We start from the raw sequence: 22,169 nt of genomic DNA on the forward strand, positions 1-22,169 counted from the left end.
TCACTTCAATTAATATTTTAAAATTCAAAACAATGTAATAACCTTTCAGTGGCCTAATTTCATTTACTTCCCGCAACACTTTGTGCTTTTGTTGTCATATATTTTACTTCTACATTGATTAAAAACCCCATGATACACTGATTTAAGTAGTTAATAATCTTTTAAAGACATTCATATTTACTCACGTATTTAGCCTTTCTTGTACCCTTCACCTACCTAGTATCATTTCCCTTCAACCTAAAGACCACCCTTTAGCATTTCTTGTATTGCACCTCTGCTGGTCTATTCCTTTGTTAACCCAAAAGTGTCATTACTTTGCCTTCATGTTTGAAAGATATTTTTGCTGGATGTAGAAATTTATTTTTGCTGGATATAGAATTTTTTTCTTTCAACATTTAAAAGACATATATAAAAGACAACATAAAAAGACATTTTCCATTGTCTTCGGAAGCCCAGTGCTTCCGAGGAAGTCATCCGTCATTCTCACTGTTCCCTGTGGCAGGCAGTTTGCCTCTTTCCTCTGTCCGCTGATGACGAGCTTCCTGGATCCAGGTGTTTCTGGTTTTAAACAAATTTGAAAAAAATTCCAACAATACTTCTTCATTTGTCCTGCCCTCTTCTCACTTTCCTCCCCTTCTGTAAATGTAATTATACACATTTTGACTGCTTGATAATCACACTAGTGACTAAGGTTTTGCTCATTTTTTCCTCATTCTCCTTTCTCTCTGTGCTTCCATTTGAATGACTTCCTTTGACAGGTCTTCAAATTCATGTATCCTTTCTTTGTTGTGCCCAATCTGCATTAATCCCATTCATTAAGCATTTTAAATACAGATCTTGTATTTTTTAGTTTGGAGATTTCCATTTTCTTCTTCTTCTTCTTTTTTTTTTTTTTTTGAGATGGAGTCTCACCGTCACCCAGGCTGGAGTGTAGTGGCGTAATCTTGGCTCACTGCAAGCTCCGCATCCCAGGTCCATACCATTCTCTGGCCTCAGCCTCCCGAGTAGCTGGGACTACAGGCGCCCACCACCACAACCGGCTAATTTTTTTGTATATTTAGTTGAGATGGGTTTTCACCGTGTTAGTTACGATGGTCTGAATTTCCTGACCTTGTGATCCGCCCGCCTCAGCCTCCCAAAGTGCTGGGATAACAGGCATGAGCCACCACGCCCAGCCCATTTTCTTCTTTCAAAATACTTTCCAAATCTGAAACTCTCCACCTCTTCATCTACTTCATCTGCCATATTTACTTATAGTTATTTAATATATTTATTATAATTTTTTTTTTTTTTTGAGACGGAGTCTCGTCTGTCACCCAGGCTGGAGTGCAGTGGCGCAATCTCCGCTCACTGCAAGCTCCGCCTCCCAGGTTCACACCATTCTCTTGCCTCAGCCTCCCGAGTAGCTGGGACTAAAGGCCCCTGCCACCTCGCCCGGCTAATTTTTTTGTATTTTTAGTAGAGACGAAGTTTCATCGTGTTAGCCAGGATGGTCTCGATCTCCTGACCTCATAATCCACCCGCCTCGGCCTCCCAAAGTGCTGGGATTACAGGCGTGAGCCACTGTGCCTGGCCAATTTATTATAATTTTTAAGAAGTCTCTGTCTGATAATTCCAACCCCTGGGTGGTGGTCTGTTTCTATCGAGAATTTTGCTGTTGTTTATGAATTGATAAAATCTGGCACCTCTGCAAATCACACAATTCTTAAATTTTATCTCAGAGATTTTGTTTAATGCAGGCATGTTTCTTTTCAAGAGGAAATGCTCTTTCTTCTGTTAGGCAGTTAGGTGAGGGGCTTATCAGTGTAATGCATTCGGAAACAGAGCCAAACTGGGGCAGGGTTGTGGCTTTAATTCCTCTATGAAAGCCCTGGAATTAAAGCTACAAGAGTGCAACGAGATCTCTCTTCACTTTTCAGCCCAGCCTCAGACGTCACTGGCCACCAGGACCTTCTTATCAGATTTTATTTGGGTGGAGTTTGGTTTTAAGGTTGATTAATTTCAGCCTATCTCTGGTTTCAAATCCTCTGATGGTGAGTCCATCTCTCTCTCCAGGGGGAGCCTGGAATAAGAACTGAGACATGTTGAAACCATGGGATTAAAATTTTAAAGACTGTTAGATAATGAGATTTTGAGACCAGGAGACTGTACAAGTTGGAGATTACAACTCTTTGGTACTGTATGACCATAATTTATTTTTTGAAGCAGGGTCTTGCTATGTTGCCCAGGCCTAGTGCAGTGGTACAGAGCTCATTGCAGCCTCGATCTCCCAGGCTCAAGTAATCCTCTTACCTGGGCCTCCCACGTAGCTGGGACCACAGGCATGCACTACCCACCATGACTGGTTAAGTTTAAAAAAAATTCTGGCAGAGATGTGCTCTCACTATCTTGCCCAGGATGCTACTGAACTCCTGGGCTCAAGCAACCCTCCCCCTCAGCCTTGCGAAGTGCTGGGATTACAGGCATGATAATGCCAGTGCACCTGGCCCATGTGACTATAAGACTCTGAGATTTCTTTTTGCTTTCTAGTCCCACCCTTCAATTTCCACTTCCTCAGCAAAATTCCCTCTAAGAGAATTACTTGGCAGAGAAGATTATCCTGCATTCAAGGCTCCTCCAGATGCTAATCTGTCAGCTCAGAGGTTTCCTAAATCTTGCTGATTTCTCCTTGTCTCAGCAAAGAAGGTCATTCTCTGGTAGGCTTGCTCCCCTCTCCACCCTCCTCCAGCCTCAGTGACTGGCCACAGGCATGAAAGTGGCTTCTGTTATTTACTCGTTTAGGAAGGCACTGTCTCTCTACAGTGTGGTCCTTTCAGGTGCTTTCCATATCCATGCTCTCGGGTGGCTTTGAAGGAAGATCCAATGGTGTGGGCTTCTCTAGGTTTCTCATTGTTTGGTGGTAAAGGTCTTCATGTTCCTCCACATTGTAACCGGACACATCTGTTCTTTGGCTCTAAACATTCCGACAATTTCCTTGGGGGTTTTGTCATCCTTTATTTAGCAGTACATTAACCCATTTATGCCGGAGGTTGCAAATTTGTGTGTGTGTGAAAAATCAGACCTTGGCAATGACCTTCAGCAGTAGGATATAAATAACTCCCACAAGCTTAGTGTTCCAATAATGGAACATTAGCCATAAATGGGTTAAAACACTTTCCAAATGTAAGGGTTTCTTGTTTTTGTTGATTTCTAGTTTTATTGCACTGTGGCCTTTAGATACAAATTATTTGGTATTTGTTGACACTTTATGGACAACGGTCGATCCTGGTAAGCTACATGTACACTTAAGAAGAAGGTAGGCTGGGCATGGTGGTGCACACCTGTAATCCCAGTGCTTTGGGAGGCTGAGGCAGGAGGATCGCTTGAGCCCAGGAGTTCGAGACCAGCCTGGGAAACATAGTGAAACCCAGTCTCTACAAAATATTTTTAAAATAAAAGAATTAGCCAGGTGTGGCAGTGCACACCTGTAGTCCCAGCTAGTCCGGAAGCTGAGGCGGGAGGATCGCTTGAGTCCAGGAGGTCAAGGCTGCAGTGAGCCATGATTGTACCACTGGACTCAAGCCTGGGTGATAGAGTGAGACCCTGACTCAAAAAACAAACAAACAAACAAAAACGGAGGAGGAGGAGAAGAAGAAGAATGTGGGCTCTCCAATATTCTCTAATCATGTATCCTTGGGATAAATGTTTTTAAATGGGCAAGAATTTTATCAGATTTTGGTTAACTTTGGGAAGTGTTCCATGTGTACTTGGGAAGGATATGGATCCTAAAGTTGCTGGGCTCAGCACTCTTCATATACCCCTTAGTGGAAGAGAGTTAGTGTGTTTAACGTATATTCCAAGTAGTGCGTGGTCTGCTTGCCCCGTCTGCTTTGGAGAAAGGTGAAATCTCCTACGGTAATTCTGGATTTCTCCTTGCAATTCTGTCCATTTATATTTCACACATTTTCAGACTATGTTGTTAGGGGTTCACAGATTATATCTTCCTGGCTTTTTGTCACTAGTATTATTATTGAAAGATCTTCTTTAGACCCAGCGATGCACTTCGCCTTTTATGATATTCGTTTGTTATGAACATTGCTACCCCAGTAATCCTTTGAATTTTGCTGCTCTATTATTTTCTGGACCTGTGTCAGAGACATTGTGCTTTTCACTGTTCATGGCTTTATTCTGTTTACTCCCTCCCCCTTTTCCGATTTCTATTTGATTGATTTCATTTTTTCATTCTAATTCCCAGCTCACTTCTGTCTCTCTTTTATGGAAACATCCTATTTCTATATTTTTCTGATTACTTTTCCCTAAACTATTTTTTTTTCTTTTTGAGACAGAGTCTCACTCTGTTGCCCAGGCTGGAGTGCAGTGGCACAATCTCGGCTCTCTGCAACCTCTGCCTCTTGGGTTCAAGCGATTCTCCTGCCTCAGCCTCCTGAGCAGCTGGGACTACAGGCACCCATCACCATGCCCGGCTAACTTTTGTGTTTTTAGTAGAGATGGGATTTCGCCATGTTGGCCAGGCTGGTCTTGAACTCCTGACCTCAGATGATCCACCTGCCTTGGCCTCCCAAAGTGCTGGGATTACAGGCATGAGCCGCCATGCCCAGCCCTTTTCTCTAAACTTCTCCAGACACATTTTTGTCCCAAACTGTGATGAAACAAAGTGGCAAATAACTTGATAAGTGATTAAGCATGTCATTTATTGACTGAGGGTTGGGAGACAGGCAACAGTAATCACTGAAGTCTTAGCTTCACATGACCATTTATCTCAATATTAATATTATTAATAATGATTTCCCAACCACATATTTTGACAATAGTGGATAAATGAATAAAAACAGAATTGAATTTATATTAACTAAAATATGTTCGTATTCCTATATTCACAGTAGTCAAGGTAAATGCATTTTTCTCCTGTTATAGAAATGAACAAACTTTATTTTTATCATTCAAAAGCAAAAAGTAATATAAATGTCAAGCAGACTGTCTCTAAGTTTTGTGTTGTGCTTATTAAATACTAATACATACGCATTCATATTAAAGTACCATAATTCACATGACTTTTCCAGAAGACAAGAGGTTTGGTAGGTGGAGAGAAGGATGGTTTTGATTAAAACGAGAGCAAAAAGCAACTTCCCGGAAAGCAGGTGAAACAGGCATGCCTTTGAAAGCAGCCAGGCATTTTCAGACCCAAGGAAAGCAGCGAGGCTCCCTGTGCTGTCATCCAGCCCCCCGGCAGGCACCTCTCTGTTTCTTCCCCACATCAGTCAACATCCTTGAAATGTGCAAAAGATACATCCTCACAAAGGAAAACGTCTTCTGAACAGACCACCTCACACAAGGAAGCAAATCTAGGCTGTGCCTGGCCCCTCCCCTAGCCCTGTCATTCTAACCAAAAGACATTCAAGGAGTCTAATAAACCAAGTGGCCCAGTGGTAGTTTCAAAACAATGTCCTAATTCACTTTCGGTGGAGTGCTAAGTGGTGCTGGTTAACAAAGGCCGTGCTTTTTAGAACCTAGTCAGGCACCTTCCAGCAGCTCGCTGCAACACCCACAACCTGGCGATCACTACAGTTTTATCCCGGCCTCGAGGATAAATATCTTTATTTATTCTTGTATGCTGATGCTTATGGACCATTCTGAACATCCCAGGCCCCTGAGAATCGTGCTCAGTCTACTCGGCCTTGCTCTATAGACAGAACAAGAAAGCCTGGATGACAGCATGTCTGTTCACAGCACGTCTGTTTACAGCATGGTTTACTCAATATTTTAAGCCCACTGTTGAGACCCACTACTCAGAAAAAAAGATTCCTTTCAAAATATTACTGCTCACCAACAATACCTGTGTTCACCCAAGAGCTCTGACGAAGTGTACAAGCCGATAAATGTTGTTTCCATGTGTGGTAACACAACGTCCATTCTGCCGCCTAAGGCTCAAGAGTAATTTTGACTTTCAAGTCTTATTATTTAAGAAACACATTTTGTAAGACTACGGCTGCCATAGAGAGTGATTCCGCTGATGGATCTGGGCAGAGCACACTGTGCACCTCTGGAAAGGATTCACCATTCTGGATGCTACTATGAACATTTACGATTCATGAGAGGAGGCCAAAATATCAACATGAAGGGGAGTTTAGAAGAGGTTGATTCCAACCCTCATGGATGACATTGAGGGGTTCAAGCCTCCCACAGAGGAAGGAACTGCAGATGTGGGGAAAACAGAAAGAGAACTTGGATTAGAAGTGGAGCCTGAAGACGTAACTGGACTGCTGCAGTCTCAGGATAAAACTTGAACGGATAAGGAATTGCTTCTTACGAATGAGCAAAGAACATGGTTGATTAAGATGGAATCTGTTCGGAGGCCAGGGCGGGTGGATCACCTGAGGTCAGGAGTTTAACACCAGCTTGGCCAACATAGTGAAACTCGTCTCTACTAAAAACACAAAAATTAGCTGGGCGTGGTGGCGTGCGCCTGTAATCCCAGCTGCTCAGGAGGCTGAGGCAGGAGAATCGCTTGAACCCGGGAGGTGGAGGTTGCAGTGAGCTGAGACTGCACCACTGTACTCCAGCCTGGGTGACAGAGCAAGACTCCATCTCAAAAAAAAAAAAAAAGATGATACTGTGAACACCGCTGAAATGACAACAAAAGATTTAGAGTATTCCATAAACTTAGTTGATAAACAGAAGGGTGTGAGAGGATCGACTCCAATTCCGAAAGAAGTTCTATGGTGGGTAAAATGCTGTCAAACAGTATTGCCTGCTGGAGTAATTGTTCATAAAAGGAAGAGTCAACGTGGAAAACTTCACTGTGGTCTCATTTTAAGAAGTTGCCACAGTCACCCCAACCACTACCGTGATCGGTCAGCAGCCATCAACATTAGCATTTTTTAATCACTATTTTAAAATTAAGGTATGTATGCTGTTTTTAGACCTAATGCTATTGCACATTTAGACTATAGTGCAAACATAACTTGTATACACGCTGGGAAACCAAAACCTTTGTGTGTCTGGCGTTAGCATGGTATCTCCTTACTTTGCCGGTCTGGAACTGAGATCACAATCCCTTCCAGGTGGGCCGTCACAGTAACTTAGCTCTGAAGTGCTCACTACTATCCCTTACAGGTGGGCCTGCACAGTGACTACCGCAGTAACTTAGCTCTGACGTGCTCACTACTGTCCCTTCCAGGTGGGCCTGCACAGTGACTGCCGCAGTAACTTAGCTCTGAAGTGCTCACTACTGTCCCTTCCGGATGGGCCTGCACAGTGACTGCCGCAGTAACTTAGCTCTGAGGTGCCGGCTCTGGAGAATGACTTGTTTCCTTCCTTCAAAGAGTGCAGTGCAAGTTTACTGGGGGTGGGGGACAAAGATGGCTCCACACTCCTGGGAGCCTGAGAAACCCTTGTTTCTGGGACATGCAGCCTTGTTTCTGGGACATGCAACCTTGTTTGACCCTTCATTTGGGATAACGGTGGGAGGAGCCAGAAGCCAGAGGAAAGGACTGAGCCAGTGCCCTGATGGGCCCAATCCCAGGGAAAGAGCAGGTTCCTCCAGGTTGCCCGCCGTCTCAGAGCTACAGGGGAGGTACTCACACAGGCTTCCTGCTGCAGGTGCTGCAGGGCCCTCTTGGCTGGGAGGAGGAAGCTGGTGAGGCAGTGCAGCCCATCCCCACCGTGGCACCTCTCAGCCACGCTGAACAGCTGCCAGAGCACCGTGGCTGCCGTGGCTTCAAACGGTGGGTACAAGGCAGAGAGCGTCCTCTGGATATAGGCATCAAGAGATTCCAGATCCTGAAATGAAAGAGAGAATTCACAAACTTTAGGGACAGAACTCAAGACAGGTGCACACGACGGTCCAAGTCTGGCATTGAAGGATCCACACTGAAGTCCCATGCCCTGTGTCTGGCATGATGTGAGTTAACTGAGAAAGACAAAAGGTGCAAGCGAATCCATGGTGCAGGGCGAGCTCCTGGTGGTTGTCCCTGTGCTGTACCACGGCAGAGAGGCAGGCGTATTAGGCAGACCCGTGGCCCTGTCCTGGGGCGGGGGCTCTATATACCACCTCTGTAAATATGGGCTGCCATTCCTATCACACTGAGGCACAACCAAGCCTAGATTTGGGGTAAGTTTCATCCCCTGCACCTGAACAGCATAGGGTCTCTGGGGTGGGCCTGTGAGTCCTGCGGGAGCTGCTCCTCCCGGCTCTCCTGGGTTTGTACAGGGAGGAGGGGACAACCACCCATGGGGAGGACAGAGCTGGCCCATGCGCCACTTTGTTCTCAGAAAACAAGCTCATCCACAGCAAATACATTTTAATTGTGTTGATGACTTTGTTGTCATTTAAACTACTGATGGTGAAACTCTCAGGGTACCTTCCTCAAGGTTGCTGAATTGTGCCCATTTGGCACCCTAAAAACAGTATCATTGGCCACTGATTTCCGCTTGGCATTTTGGTGCAACATGCTTTTATGAAGAGACAATGATTCTTGTTTAAAAATTTGTGATGCTGTTTTTGGAGGTAACAGTCCCTGAGGAAATGCCACAAGGCTCACGTGTGTGGAAAAGATCTGCCAGGCAGTGAAAGCCAAAGAAGTTAAAAATTGTGAAATCAGTTTTTAATGGCACAACAGTTACATCAGAGATGCCGCTGAATACCTAATCACACAGATAACGTCCTAAGGAAACTGAAAGTAAAACAGGGACTCCTCTGGCCCGCAGTGGGAGAAGGGTCTGTCTTGTGGGCCGGGCCTGCGACTGGAGGAACCTGCAGCAAGCTCAGCTTCTGGAAACTGCGTGGGTCGGGGAAGGTCAGGGCTGGGGTCCTGAGTCCTGCATCCCACCAGCAGAGGCCCCTGCCGGCCCCGTCACCCCCCGGGTCAGCTCCCTTCCCCGCGCGCACTGGCTCGTTCCCACCGACCCGACAGGGCCACTTACTTGTTGACAGGAATGATCTAAATACAGTCTGAGTTTGTGCAGAAATGCTGATGTGATCTAATTTCCAAAAACGCAGATCACACCTGAGCCACAGCAAACACACAGTCCATGAGAATGAGTGGGCCTGTCTCAGGCCGGGGACAGAATCACCCACCGGGCACCGGGACGGCTGTGCTTCGGGATGTGGGGCAAATGCTCAACTGACACATGAGAGATGGGCAGGAAGGAAGAGGAACATGATCTAGGACAGGCGTCTTGAATGGCCTGTTCCGCAGGAGCTGAAATGCCAACCCTGGGCCGTCCCCGGGAGAGGCGTCCTCCTACTTCTCTGATCCCCAAATCCAGGCCCATTCCTCCCCCACCCTCAAGTGCAGATGTGGTCAGCAGCCCAGAGTTCCGTCCAGGGCCACCGTCTGAACTGCCCGACGTGAGGAAGGAGACGGCCGGTGCACTTCGCTGCCAAGCCCTGGCCCTGCCTCTGCCTGATTCCACGATGACTGGGGCAGGCCCCATGCTCCGCTCAGCGGGTCCCACCTGCACCCCCTCCTCAGAACGGCTCCCACTGGGGCCACTCAGGGCCTGGGCCAGGCCAGAGCTGCCCCAGTGAAGCTGCCTGCAGACTGAGAGTCGGGTAGCTTGAGGCACTGAGTAAGCCAAGTGAGCCACGAACCAGGTCTATTCATAGCAGCCTTCGACTGCTCATGAGTCCTGTGTCCCTCGAGGGCAGGGTGTGCACTGTCTCCTGGCCTGGTGTGTGCAGCACCCCGATTCTGGGGACCGCCTTTGGGAGTGCCGCCAGCAGATGGCTGCTCGTGATGAGGGAGCTGCAGTGTGTGTGCAGGACTCCGAAGGAGTGTGAGCCTGGCCAGGCGCGGTGTGTGTGGACAGAGGAACTCCTGCCAGCTGTGTCCAGGCCTCCGGGCCAGGAGAGGGAGCAGACAGGGCAGGGGACCTGCAAGCACACGCCCACTAGCTCAGCTCTGCCCAATTTCTTGTCTTTGTCGAACTCAGGATTCTTGTTTCTGCCAAATGTACAAACGTGTGCTGACTTCAAACCCGAGGGCCTTCCAGTTTACAAGATCATGAGCCTCACTGAGGCACAGACGGTGCGGATGTGTGCACGTGTGTTGCAGATTGTGCGGATGTTTGCGTGTGTGTTGCAGAACGGCCGGTGTGTGCATGTGTGTTGCAGGGCAGCTGGTGCAGTTCCAGTGCCCGCCAGTCCCTTGGCACTTTGCTGAGCTTTGCCCTGAATTCTATGTAATCACTTGGCCAATGGGGCGGTGGTGGTGGAGCAGGAATGGAAGAGGGTGTCTGAAAACCCATCTTAAAGCTTCACTCTTCAATGAAGGATTTATTTTTCCAATGAAGTTTAAAATTTTATTGAAATGAGGGTGATATTTTAAAGTCAAGATGCTTGTTTCTCACCCTCTCTGCATTCCCTGGCTCGCAGCTCCATGCCCAAAGCGGACACAGCCCGGCCCAGCCCCAGCTTCTGTGTCACCCGTGGTTTAGCGTGTGCCTCTGGCACCAACACACAGTGATGCTCACGATGCTGCAGCCCAGGGTGTGGTGCCTGGAGGGGGCATGGCAGGTACTTCTAATTCACTGCTGTGGCCTTTGCCTCTGGCCGGAGATTTTTTTTTTTTGGAGACAAAGTCTCGCTCTGTTGCCCGGGCTGGAGTGCAGTGGTGTGATCTCGGTTCACTGCAACCTCCGCCTCCCGGGTTCAAGTGATTCTCCTGCCTCAGCCTTTCGAGTAGCTGGGACTACAGGTGTGTACCTCCACTAACCGTGCCTGGCTGATTTTGGTATTTTCGGTAGAGATGGGGTTTCACCATGTTGCCCAGGCTGGTCTCGAACTCCTGACCTCCTGATGTGCCTGCAAAAAGCAGGACGTCCATGCGCAGCAGACATCCGTGGCTCCTTCAAGCAGGGCCCCGGGGACAGTGGGGGCACCCACACTGCCCCTGCTCTGCCCCAGTTCCCATCAATGGCCACTTTCTCAGCACAGCAGGGTGGTGAGTGAGAAGGCCAGGTGTGAAACCCACACCCCCCAGGAGGCTCGCTCTGGGCTGCTACCTGGTCACAGCCACTCAGGCCCATCAGGACCCAGTGATGGCTCCTGGCATCCGGCCCAGGTACCCGTGCCCATCTCTGGTTTCCTGTCTGTGCAGACTCAGAAATCATCATTGAATCAAAACCTGTCTAGGAAGCCTCGTCCCAAACAGGCTGGGTGTGCAGGTCGGTCTGTCTACACCCAGCCATCTGCACCCGGTCTGTATACACCATCTCCGCTGGGGATGCTGAAGATGCTTCTAAGACTAAAGGTTCCGTTGGCCCAAAGTTGGTACAAGAGGGTGCTAGGAAGGATACGAAGGATGGCAAGGGGGAAGGAACGGAGCACACCTTGCCTCCCTGGGTTTCTGTTCTACATTCTTTGAAGAGTTCAGCAATCACCAAAAGCTACGTCATCCCTGGTTCCTAACGTACTGACTTTATCACCTGAGTAGATTTAGGAAGATTCCCAGGTCCTGGTGAAAAGCTTCACCCAGCAAATGTCTTACTCCCCTGAAACGGTTTTCCGATTCCCATATCCAACCCAATCCACGCGGGAAGCCCACTGGAGACGCAGGCCCTGGCGGCAGGGGATGGCCGAGTGCTCCAGAGTCTGGGGTCAAGCTGGGAGCCTCTGTTTCGAGGCCTCTTCTCCTAATTCCCTGAGCCTACGTGGTTACTGTTCCGGAAAGGTGCTGCTCCACTCCACCACACTCCAATTCCTATCTCCCCAAAGCCCAGGTATACACACCTGGCACACCTGAACCCAGGCTGGTGCCCCAGCCCCACCCGGATCACTGGATTGGGAGCTACTGTGCCAGGTGGTGATGCAAGCTGCCCTCTGATGAGCTCCACCGAGGTCCATCCAGAGCTCCTGGCCACACCAGGGCAAGTGCGGGGCAAGCCTTGGCTCAGTTCCCCTCCTCACTGACACACGCCCACCAAGCCCCTGCCCAGGGAAACCCTGCCCTCCAGGGACTCACAGTCCAGGGTGAGGCCAGACCCAGGGCAGGGATGGGCAGGTGGGATCCCAGGGTGAGTCCTCAGCAGCGCCCAGCGTCCAGGCCAGTTTCCCAGAAGAACGGGCATCTGAGCAGGGCCCAAGGGTGAGGTCTCGCTGTGTGAGGAGATGGGGAAGGGAGCACCCAAGACTCTCCCAGGTGAACCTTCAGGCTTGGCAGCCCCTCCTTCCTCCTGGGAAGGCCAGGGCTGTCCAGGCTCGCTGGAGGCCTCAGGGGCAACGTTGTGGAACTTACAATGGCAGGACAGGGTGGAGCCAGGGCCTGGGTGCCCAGGATGGGGCTCAGAGCACAGGACAGCAGTGGACCCCAGAGGGGCCAAGCATGGGGTCTCTGGGGCCAGGGTCCCTGACACCAAACATCAAGTAGGCCCTGTCCAGTGAGCCCCAGGGGCTGTGCCTGATGGCTACATGGGCCGCCTCAGCAGGACTGGCACCCTCCTCCAGCAGGCAGAGATGGGCAGGACCTGGAGCTAACCCTAAAGCCCCAGAGAGGTGGGTCTGCATCAGCACGTCCCAGCGGGCGGCCCCTGAAACTGCACATTCCAGCCTCTTCCCACGTCTGCACTGAGCAGACCGTGGCGGGAAGAAAATTGGGTAAGAACTGCACCCTGCACGAGTCTCCACATGTGGGCAACATCCAGTACCTCCACACCTGCACGCGCACGCACACGTACACACATGAGAACTGTGCCCTCATCTCTCACCACACACATGTGCACACACACACACACACAAGCTGCAGGTGGCACCTCGGTCTCCCTGTGGGCACACACATGCGTGCACACACGCACACACAGAAGCTGCACACAGGTCTCCCTGTGGGCACACACGTGCGTGCGCACACACACACACACAGAAGCTGCAGGTGGCACCTCGGTCTCCCTGTGGGCACACACGTGCGTGCACACACACACACACACAGAAGCTGCACACAGGACCTCGGTCTCCCTGTGGGCACACACGTGAGTGCGCGCACACACACACACAGAAGCTGCACACAGGACCTCGGTCTCCCTGTGGGCACACACGTGCACGCGCACACACACACACACACACACAGAAGCTGCAGGCGGCACCTCCGTCTCCCTCTGGGCACACACGTGCGCGCGCACACACACACACACACACAGAAGCTGCACACAGGTCTCCCTGTGGGCACACACGTGCACACTGAACTCAGAAACTGCACCTACACTCGTCCCACCCCTGCCTGTGCAGCCACCCTGGGCTCTGGCTCTTGCTTCCACACCGACATCTGCTCTCAGCCCTCACCCTGCGGCAGGAGGAGCCATTTTGTGAATTGAGCGGCACGTGGAGTTTGCAGAGCGGGGTCCTGAGAAAAACCTCTACCTTAAATTTGTTTCCGGTTTTGAAATGTGGGCACTGTGGACAATCACAAAGTGGAGTTCCCCATGTTCATTAAATCGGCCACCAAGTACCGTCGGCAGATTCTTCTGCCAAACTAAGAACAAAATGCCTTGAAATAATTAAACACGAAAGTATCTGAAGATAACCCTGTATTTAGGCCTAAAGTAGTTTCTATCATGAAATTTAAACAGCAAAATTTTAATCTGAGGACTGGAACCTTCTTCTGCAAAACAAAGGGCTGGATGGGGGAGCTGTCAGGCCCTCGGAGACGGACCCCAACCTGCCCAGATGCCCTTCCCGGGGCAGCAGCTCTCGTGCTTTCCCAAGGAACTGAAAATAACTAGGAGGAGAACCACAATACACCACGCCCAGTTCTTTCACACTCAAAATAAGGGTCCTCGGGATTTTTACGGTGGTGAAGGCCCTCAACAAGAAGTGTGCGAGACGGATGTTAACCACAATCAGTCCTGAGCCGGATTCTCTATGCGAAAACGTGACTTTAGCTGGAAGTAAGGATTTGCTCATTCCAAACCATGACTAGGCAGAAAAGATCACACCAATCTAAAAGAAAATTTCCTACAATTATACCAAATCTAACTTTTCTACCATTGTGTCCAATTAGGGAACTTGCTGGCTTCCATCAAGACCTGGTCCCACGACAGTGCAGGAGACAGAGGCAGGGGTGCACGCTCGGCCCACGGCCCCAGCTTCTGCAGCTGCCGTATGTTACAGTTCTGCAGGACAGCAGGTGACAACCACCATTCTTTCCTGCTTACATTGTCTTGAAGACGATTAGGCAGGAAAAAAAAAATGTCCTCAAAATGTGTCGGCTTAATTAGATGTACAGCTTCTCAGGTCTCAAAGGGAAAAACGCATTCTTGTTCCACCAAGGGTCTGCTGGCTTTGCTGCTAGCAGCACTGCTGAATGAAACCAGAACAAACCAACTTCCAACGAAAAGCGAATTCCCTTTTGTCTGAGGCCAGCTGCTTTGCCAGGTCTCTCGGGATCCTGTCTGTAAACAGAACACCTGGCCTCCCCAAACCATTGCCATGCTTGTTTCCAAAAGAGAAATAACTAATTCTGGATGATGCCATTGACAGGATGACCGAAACTAACTTTTCTAAATTGTAGATCTGACAGCAGATTCCACCAAAGTCATCAACATGGTTTCTTTTGAACACCTTCAGATTCCATTTAGCAATATAAATAGGAGTAGACACAAAAGTGGTAAGTGAAGGTATGCTGTGTATTTGCACGACTGGATTTGAAATTTCACCTAACATGCTTCCAAAGCAGCCTCTGGGCAGGGCCCCCAGTCACAGCTGGGAATCCACAGCCGCGACAGGAATCAGCCTCATGGAGAAGCCTTCAGGACACGAGCACGAGAAGCCAGGACAGCCCCCACCCACTGCGCAGTGTTCCTCCACCTTCAGGACAGGAGCACCCAGGACAGCCCTCAGGACAGCCCCCACCCACTGCGCGGTGTTCCTCCACCCTCAGGACAGGAGCACCCAGGACAGCCCCCACCCATTGCGCAGTGTTCCTCCACCTTCAGGACAGGACACGAGAAGCCAGGACAGCCCTCACCCGCTGCGCAGTGTTCCTCCACCTTCAGGACAGGACACGAGAAGCCAGGACAGCCCCCACCCACTGCGCAGTGTTCCTCCACCCTCAGGACAGGAGCACCCAGGACAGCCCTCACCCACTGCGCAGTGTTCCTCCACCCTCAGGACAGGAGAACCCAGGACAGCCCCCACCCACTGCGCAGTGTTCCTCCACCCTCAGGACAGGAGAACCCAGGACAGCCCTCACCCGCTGCGCAGTGTTCCTCCACCCTCAGGACAGGAGAACCCAGGACAGCCCTCACCCGCTGCGCAGTGTTCCTCCACCCTCAGGACAGGAGAACCCAGGACAGCCCTCACCCGCTGCGCAGTGTTCCTCCACCCTCAGGACAGGAGAACCCAGGACAGCCCTCACCCGCTGCGCAGTGTTCCTCCACCCTCAGGACAGGAGAACCCAGGACAGCCCTCACCCGCTGCGCAGTGTTCCTCCACCCTCAGGACAGGAGAACCCAGGACAGCCCTCACCCGCTGCGCAGTGTTCCTCCACCCTCAGGACAGGAGAACCCAGGACAGCCCTCAGGACAGCCCTCACCCGCTGCGCAGTGTTCCTCCACCTTCAGGACAGGAGCACCCAGGACAGCCCTCACCCACTGCGCAGTGTTCCTCCACCCTCAGGACAGGAGAACCCAGGACAGCCCTCACCCGCTGCGCAGTGTTCCTCCACCCTCAGGACAGGAGAACCCAGGACAGCCCTCAGGACAGCCCTCACCCGCTGCGCAGTGTTCCTCCACCTTCAGGACAGGAGCACCCAGGACAGCCCTCACCCACTGCGCAGTGTTCCTCCACCTTCAGGACAGGACACGAGAAGCCAGGACAGCCCCCACCCACTGCGCAGTGTTCCTCCACCCTCAGGACAGGAGAACCCAGGACAGCCCTCACCCGCTGCGCAGTGTTCCTCCACCATGGAGGAAGCTGGCATCTTGTTCTGATTTGATTTTGTCTTACAGCAGGAAGGCTGTAATTTATAGTGTTAGTGAAAAACCACAGATATGGCTTAAACTACGCATGATTCTTGTGCTTTTCCTAAAGCATCTCTCACCTTTCAGTCTGAGTCGAGCGGCACTGGTGGTTGAAATGCAGCTGGAAGGATGTCAAACAACTTACCAGAGTCTCTGCCTGAGGCCGGGCAGGGCTGCCATGGGGCCCTGCTCACCAGAAAAATGGATTATTATCATAATTACTGTGTAGACTGTACAGTGATTAATAGAGCCCTCTCCCTCTTTTCAAAATTGTGTAAAAAAATCAGGTTTATTATCTATTGAGATGAAGAAAATTATTTTAAAACCACTTTAAATCAGGTTACTGGTTGTCAACGTAATTAATATTGGAACATTTACACCCCTTTATAATGATTTTCTTCCTTGAAGGATCCCTATTTTAGAAATGTTTATTATGTGCTGGATATGGTGGACACTGCATGTTGACAGTGGGATTTTGTTGTCTTCTTTTAAGAGTGTTGAGTTTTTTCCGGCAATTAAATTACTGGCACATGCACATCTGTGAGTGAACGAGTGCCGGGACTGGGCTGAGGGCGTCCGGGGATCAGTGCCGGGACTGGGCTGAGGGCGTCCGGGGATCAGTGCTGGGACTGGGCTGAGGCTGTTTGGGAACCGGTGCTGGGACTAGGCTGTGGTTCAGTGAAATAAGCCAGGCACAGAAACAAACTTCACAAGTTCTCACTCATGTGGGAGCTAAAAATATGGATCTCATGGAGGTAGAGAGTAGACTAGTGGTTACCAGAGGCTGGGAAAGGAAAGGGGAACATGAAAGAAGTTAGTTAAGAGGTACAAAAACACCGTCAGACAGAAGGAATAAGTTCTAGTAGAGTCTATAACACAGGAAGCAAATTCTGTTAATAATTTGTGGTGTAGATTACTGTATATAGCTAGAAGAGAATCACTATGTTCCCAACACAAAAGAAAAGTGTTTGAAGTGACGAATATCCCAACCACCCTGATTTGATCACAGCACTTTGTATACATGTATCAAAATATATCACATGCACCCAAAAATATGTACAACTGTTACATATCAATTTTTAAGAAGGAACAGAAAAGGATCTGGCGGGAATTCTGCAAAGGAAATGGCAGTATATCCAGAGTTGAGGGTGGGACAATGTACACAGTTATGTACACAAGCAAGTTTCAGGGATATAAAGACAAATGCAGGGAAAACTGGGGAAACCACTGTGTGCGGTGTGTTCTCTGATCACTGCTGGGCTGAACCCCCTGTTCTCCCAGAGTGGGGGTTGCTAGACTCCCTCCTCAATTGCTTATTGTTTGAACCCAAGCAGAAAAAGAAAAAAGTCCTGAGAAAAGTGTCAGCCCGTGAACGAAGATGGGAAAGGAAAAATGAGAACAAAGCACTCGGGAAAACCCACTCACACGGCATTGAACTTCACAGGATGCGCCCGGCGGGAGCGACGACAGGACCTGGGCGGGAACATCTGACTTCACACATGGCAGGTGGTGCCGGTCCAACCCAGGCACTGGCTGTAAGTTCACAAGGCTGAAGACAGACAATGCTGCAGCTATCCCAGGGCAAGGCTCCTGTTCTAGGCCAGGGAAGGATCGGGCCCAGGGAGAGAACAGAGTGGTAACTCTGCAATGGAGGGGTGCAAATTTCCTGATGCTTCACCTGGAGCCTCAGCCAGATGTGCTAGCGAGAAGACTCTACCAGATCTGCTCACCATAACCACCCGCTCCAAGACCTGAGGGTTACACACAGCCAGCATCAGCCTCAGCAGAAAAAAGTCATGTGTCACACAGATGTCAGCCCAGGCAGGGCCCCAAATCCGTGAGCACCCTAGGAGCTCCAAGGGGGCCCAAGCCTTTGGTGGAGTATTAGTGCTAGTGTTAGTGTCGGTGCTGTCTGTATTAGTCTGTTCTCACACTGCTATAAAGAGATACTTGAGACTAGGTAATTTATAAAGAAAAGATGTTTAATTGGCTCAGCATTCTGCAGGCCGTACAGGAGGCACGGCAGCCTCTGCCTCTGGGGAGGCCTCGGGGAGCTCTGACTCACGGAGGAAGGCACAGGGGAGCCCGTGTCTTACAGGCGGGAGCAGGGGCAAGAGAGACAGGGGAGGTGCCACACGTTTAATCCATTTGCCCCAAGAATACTCGCCTGCAGCACTGGCAGTTGCAGTGTTTACCCTGAGATAACTTTGCCACCAAAATATCTTGCTTTTATTATTATTTTTACATTGCTCTAGTAGGTCAGCTTTGGAAACAAAAGATATCATTATGTTTATAGCATTCTGGTTTTAGTAGTGGTATTTCCATTTACAAAATATAGTCAAATCCTAAAAAATGTAGCTTAATTATACTCATAACAGTAACAAAATGACAGAAACTGATGTGAGTTCTAGTATATGTCAGGTACTACTTGAGGGTTTTATATGGATTAACTTCACAACAGTCTTTCCCCTACAGACTTTTTTCCAGTTAGCTACATTTTGAAGTCTTATACATTAGTTTTACTAACTTTTGCAGACTTTCTAGTAATTTTATACTTTGGCCTTTGGCACAAACTTGTTTCTCAAAGAGGTCATTTCTTATTTCAAAATTTACGTTCTTAAGATGTATTTTCATACAACATAATGAAATTTAAGAGCAGAGTCAAAAAGTTGGTTCTAAATCTTCCACAAAACACTAGTAAACCAAATCTAACAGCATGTTAAAAGGATTATTCACTGTGACCAAGTGGTAATTATTCCTGGAATGCAAGCGTTCTTCAACATAAGAAAACCAATCAATGTAATACACCACATTAATAGAACAAAGAAAAAAGCTCACACGATCATCTCAAGTGACACAAAACAGGCATTCTGACAAACTCCAACACACTTTCAAGACAACAGACCCAGAAAACCAAGAACAGAAAGAAACTTCCTCAATATGGTAAAAGGTATTTTTTACCTTTTACCCACAGCTAATATCACACTCAATGGTGAAAGACTAAAAGTTTTCCCCAAGATCAAGAACAAAATAGGGATGCCTGCTTTCTACACCTCTATTCAACATTGTCCTGAAAGTTCTAGTCAGAGTAATCAAACAAGAAAAAGAAACAAAAGGCATCCAAATTGGAAAGGAAGAAGTAAAACCATTTCTGTGTTCAGATGACATAATCCTTGATATAAAACATCCATAAAAAGCTAGATGGCTAATAAATAAATTCTGCCAAGTTGCAGGGTACAAGAACAACACACGAAAATTAGTTATGCTTCTATACACCAGCAATGAATACTTTGAAAAGGAAATTAAGAAAACGATTCCATTCACAATAGCATCTAAAATAATTAAATACCTAGGAATAAATTTAAATATAAAGGTAAAAGACTTGCTTGCTGAAAACTACAAAACATTGCTGAAGAAATTAAAGAAAACACAAGTAAATGGAAGATATCATGTGTTCATGAATTGGGAGGCTTGACATGTAAGATGTCCAGACTACCTAAAGTGATCTGCAAATTCGGTACAATCCCCATCAAAACTGCAATGGTCTTTTTTGCAGAAATGAAAAAGATGATCCTCAAATTCGTATAGAATTGCAAGGGCCTCAAAATTGCAATATATATGTACACACACACACACACATACATATATATACATACATATATATATATACACACACACATATTTTTTAAGACAGACTCTCGCACTGTCACCTGGGCTACAGTGCAGTGGCGCGATCTTGGCTCACTGCAACCTCCTCCTCCCAGATTCAAGCAATTCTCCTGCCTCAGCCTCCAAGGTAGCTGGGATTACAGGTGCACAGCACCACACCCAGCTAATTTTTTGTATTTTTAGTAGAGACAGGGTTTCACTATGTTGGCCAGGCTGGTCTCAAACTTCTGACCTCATGATCCGCCCACCTCAGCCTTCCAAAGTGCTGGGATTACAAGCGTGAGACACCATACCCGGTCCCCCCAAAACTTTTTTTTGAAAAAAAAAATGGAAGAACCAAGTTGGAATACTCAGACTACTTGATTTCAAAACTTATTATAAAGCTACAGCATTCGGCTGGCGGGGTGGCTCACGCCTGTAATCCCAGCATTTTGGGAGGCCAAGGCGGGTGGATCACGAGGTCAGGAGATCGAGACCATCAGGGCTAACACAGTGAAACCCCTTCTCTACTAAAACTACATACACACACACAAAATTAGCTGGGCATGGTGGTATGTGCCTGTAGTCCCAACTACTTGGGAGGCTGAAGCCCGAGAAATGATTGAACCTGGGAGGCAGAAGTTGCAGTGAGCTGAGATCGCACCACTGCACTCCAGCCTGGCGACAGAGTGAGACTCAGTCTCAAAAAAAAAAAAAAAAGCTACAGTAATCAAACAATGTGGTACTGACAAAAGAACTGACACTGAGGGTACAGAATTGAGGTCCGGAAACAAACCCAGGGTTCAAAGACCCTGGTTGAAAACGGGGAAAAAATACTTCATTCAATGAATGGTGCTGACAGAGCTGAATAGCCACATACAGAAGAATGAAGTTAGACGCCGACCCCACACCACATACAAAAGTTAACTAAAAATGGATCAGCAACCTAAACATAAGACCTAAAACCACAAAATTCTTAGAAGAAAACACTGGGGTAAACCTTCATGCCTTTGCATGTGGCAAAGGATTCTTAAATATGTCACTGGGGCCGGGTGCGGTGGCTCAAGCCTGTAATCCCAGCACTTTGGGAGGCCGAGACGGGCGGATCACGAGGTCAGGAGATCAAGACCATCCTGGCTAACACGGTGAAACCCCGTCTCTACTAAAAAATACAAAAAAATAGCCAGGTGAGGTGGCGGGCGCCTGAGGCTGAGGCAGGAGAATGGCGTAAACCCGGGGGAGCGGAGCTTGTAGTGAGCTGAGATCTGGCCACTGCGCTCCAGCCTGGGTGACAGAGCGAGACTCCGTCTCAAAAAAAAAAAAAAAAAAAAAAAAAAGTCACTGAAAGCATGAGCAACAAAAGAAAATATAGATAAACTGAATAATAGATAATGGGTCAAAAGATATACAGATACACTGAGATAATGGTCCAGATCTACCAGGATGGCTATAACGATAACATAAAAAATATACAAGAACAAGTGTTGGTAAGGATGTGGGGAAACTGCACCTGTGCAGTTGCTGGTGGGAATGGAAACAGTGCAGCTGCTGTGGGCACAGTCTGGTGGTTTGTCAAAAAGTTACACAGAACTATGATCGAATCTTGAAATTCCACTCTCAGGTATACATGCAAGAGAAATGCAAATATATATACACACACACAACTTATAAACACATGTTCATAGCAGCACTATCCACAGAAGCCAAAAGAAAACGTCCAAACGTCCATCAACAGATGAATGGACAAGCTGTGGTCTATCCATACAGTGGAGAGTTATACAGCCATGAAAAGATATGAAATACTGATACATGCTGCGACAGATGAGGTTCACAAACATCATGCTAAGTGAAAGAAATCAGACACAAAAGCCTACATATCGTGCAATTCCGCTGATATGAAATGTCTGGAATAGATAAATCCATAGAGACAGAAGGCAGATGAGTTGCCTGGGGCTGCGGAGGACGGAATGTGGACAAACGGCTTGATAGGTAAGGGGTTTTGACTTTGGAATGAGGAAAATGATCTGGAGCTAGAATGACAGGTAAGGGGTTTTGACTTTGGAATGAGGAAAATGATCTGGAGCCAGAAGGAGGTGGTGGTTGCCTAACATTGTGAATGTACTGACCTCCACTGAACTGTTTACTTCAAAATGGTTGATTTTACGTTATGTAAATTTCACTTTGCTAAATTCTTTTCAGAAAGTTAGTCCTAGTACCTTGTGGAAATTGTGCTATTTTTTTTTTCTCATTTGTTGGAACTGTTGCTCTCCCTGCATTTATTACTCCCACCCTAGCTGTAATCTTTCCCAAACAACCCCCTTCCCTATGCTTTTCTCTTACATGCTGTCTTTTGGGGAGAGGGTATCTTTGCCTTGGAGGCTTGAGTGGTCACTGTGACTCTCTGGGTTGCTGCCATGGAATGCTCCAGCCTCCAGACACACACATACTCACTCCTGTGCCCAATGTGGTCCTACAGGCTGACTAAATGCTTGTTCCAAGGTGGTCTCCTTTAATCTTTCTCAACAATCCATAAAGAAAACTCGAACCCTGGAACTCAGTGGGGTTCACTG

At 48.2% G+C, this 22,169-nt stretch overlaps 1 protein-coding gene across 1 annotated transcript in view; it reads right to left on the reverse strand.

The window, feature by feature from the left end:
* Positions 1 to 22,169, reverse strand: part of PLEKHG4B (pleckstrin homology and RhoGEF domain containing G4B) — an 83,445-nt gene that overhangs the window by 57,035 nt on the left and 4,241 nt on the right. The window contains exon 2 of the mRNA XM_025387986.1: positions 7,582 to 7,779. Within this exon, the coding sequence (XP_025243771.1) occupies positions 7,582 to 7,779 (198 nt within the window). The remainder of the gene's footprint in view (positions 1 to 7,581; positions 7,780 to 22,169) is intronic.

This window comes from Theropithecus gelada, chromosome 6 (genome assembly GCF_003255815.1).
Source record: "Theropithecus gelada isolate Dixy chromosome 6, Tgel_1.0, whole genome shotgun sequence".
NCBI lineage: Eukaryota > Metazoa > Chordata > Mammalia > Primates > Cercopithecidae > Theropithecus > Theropithecus gelada.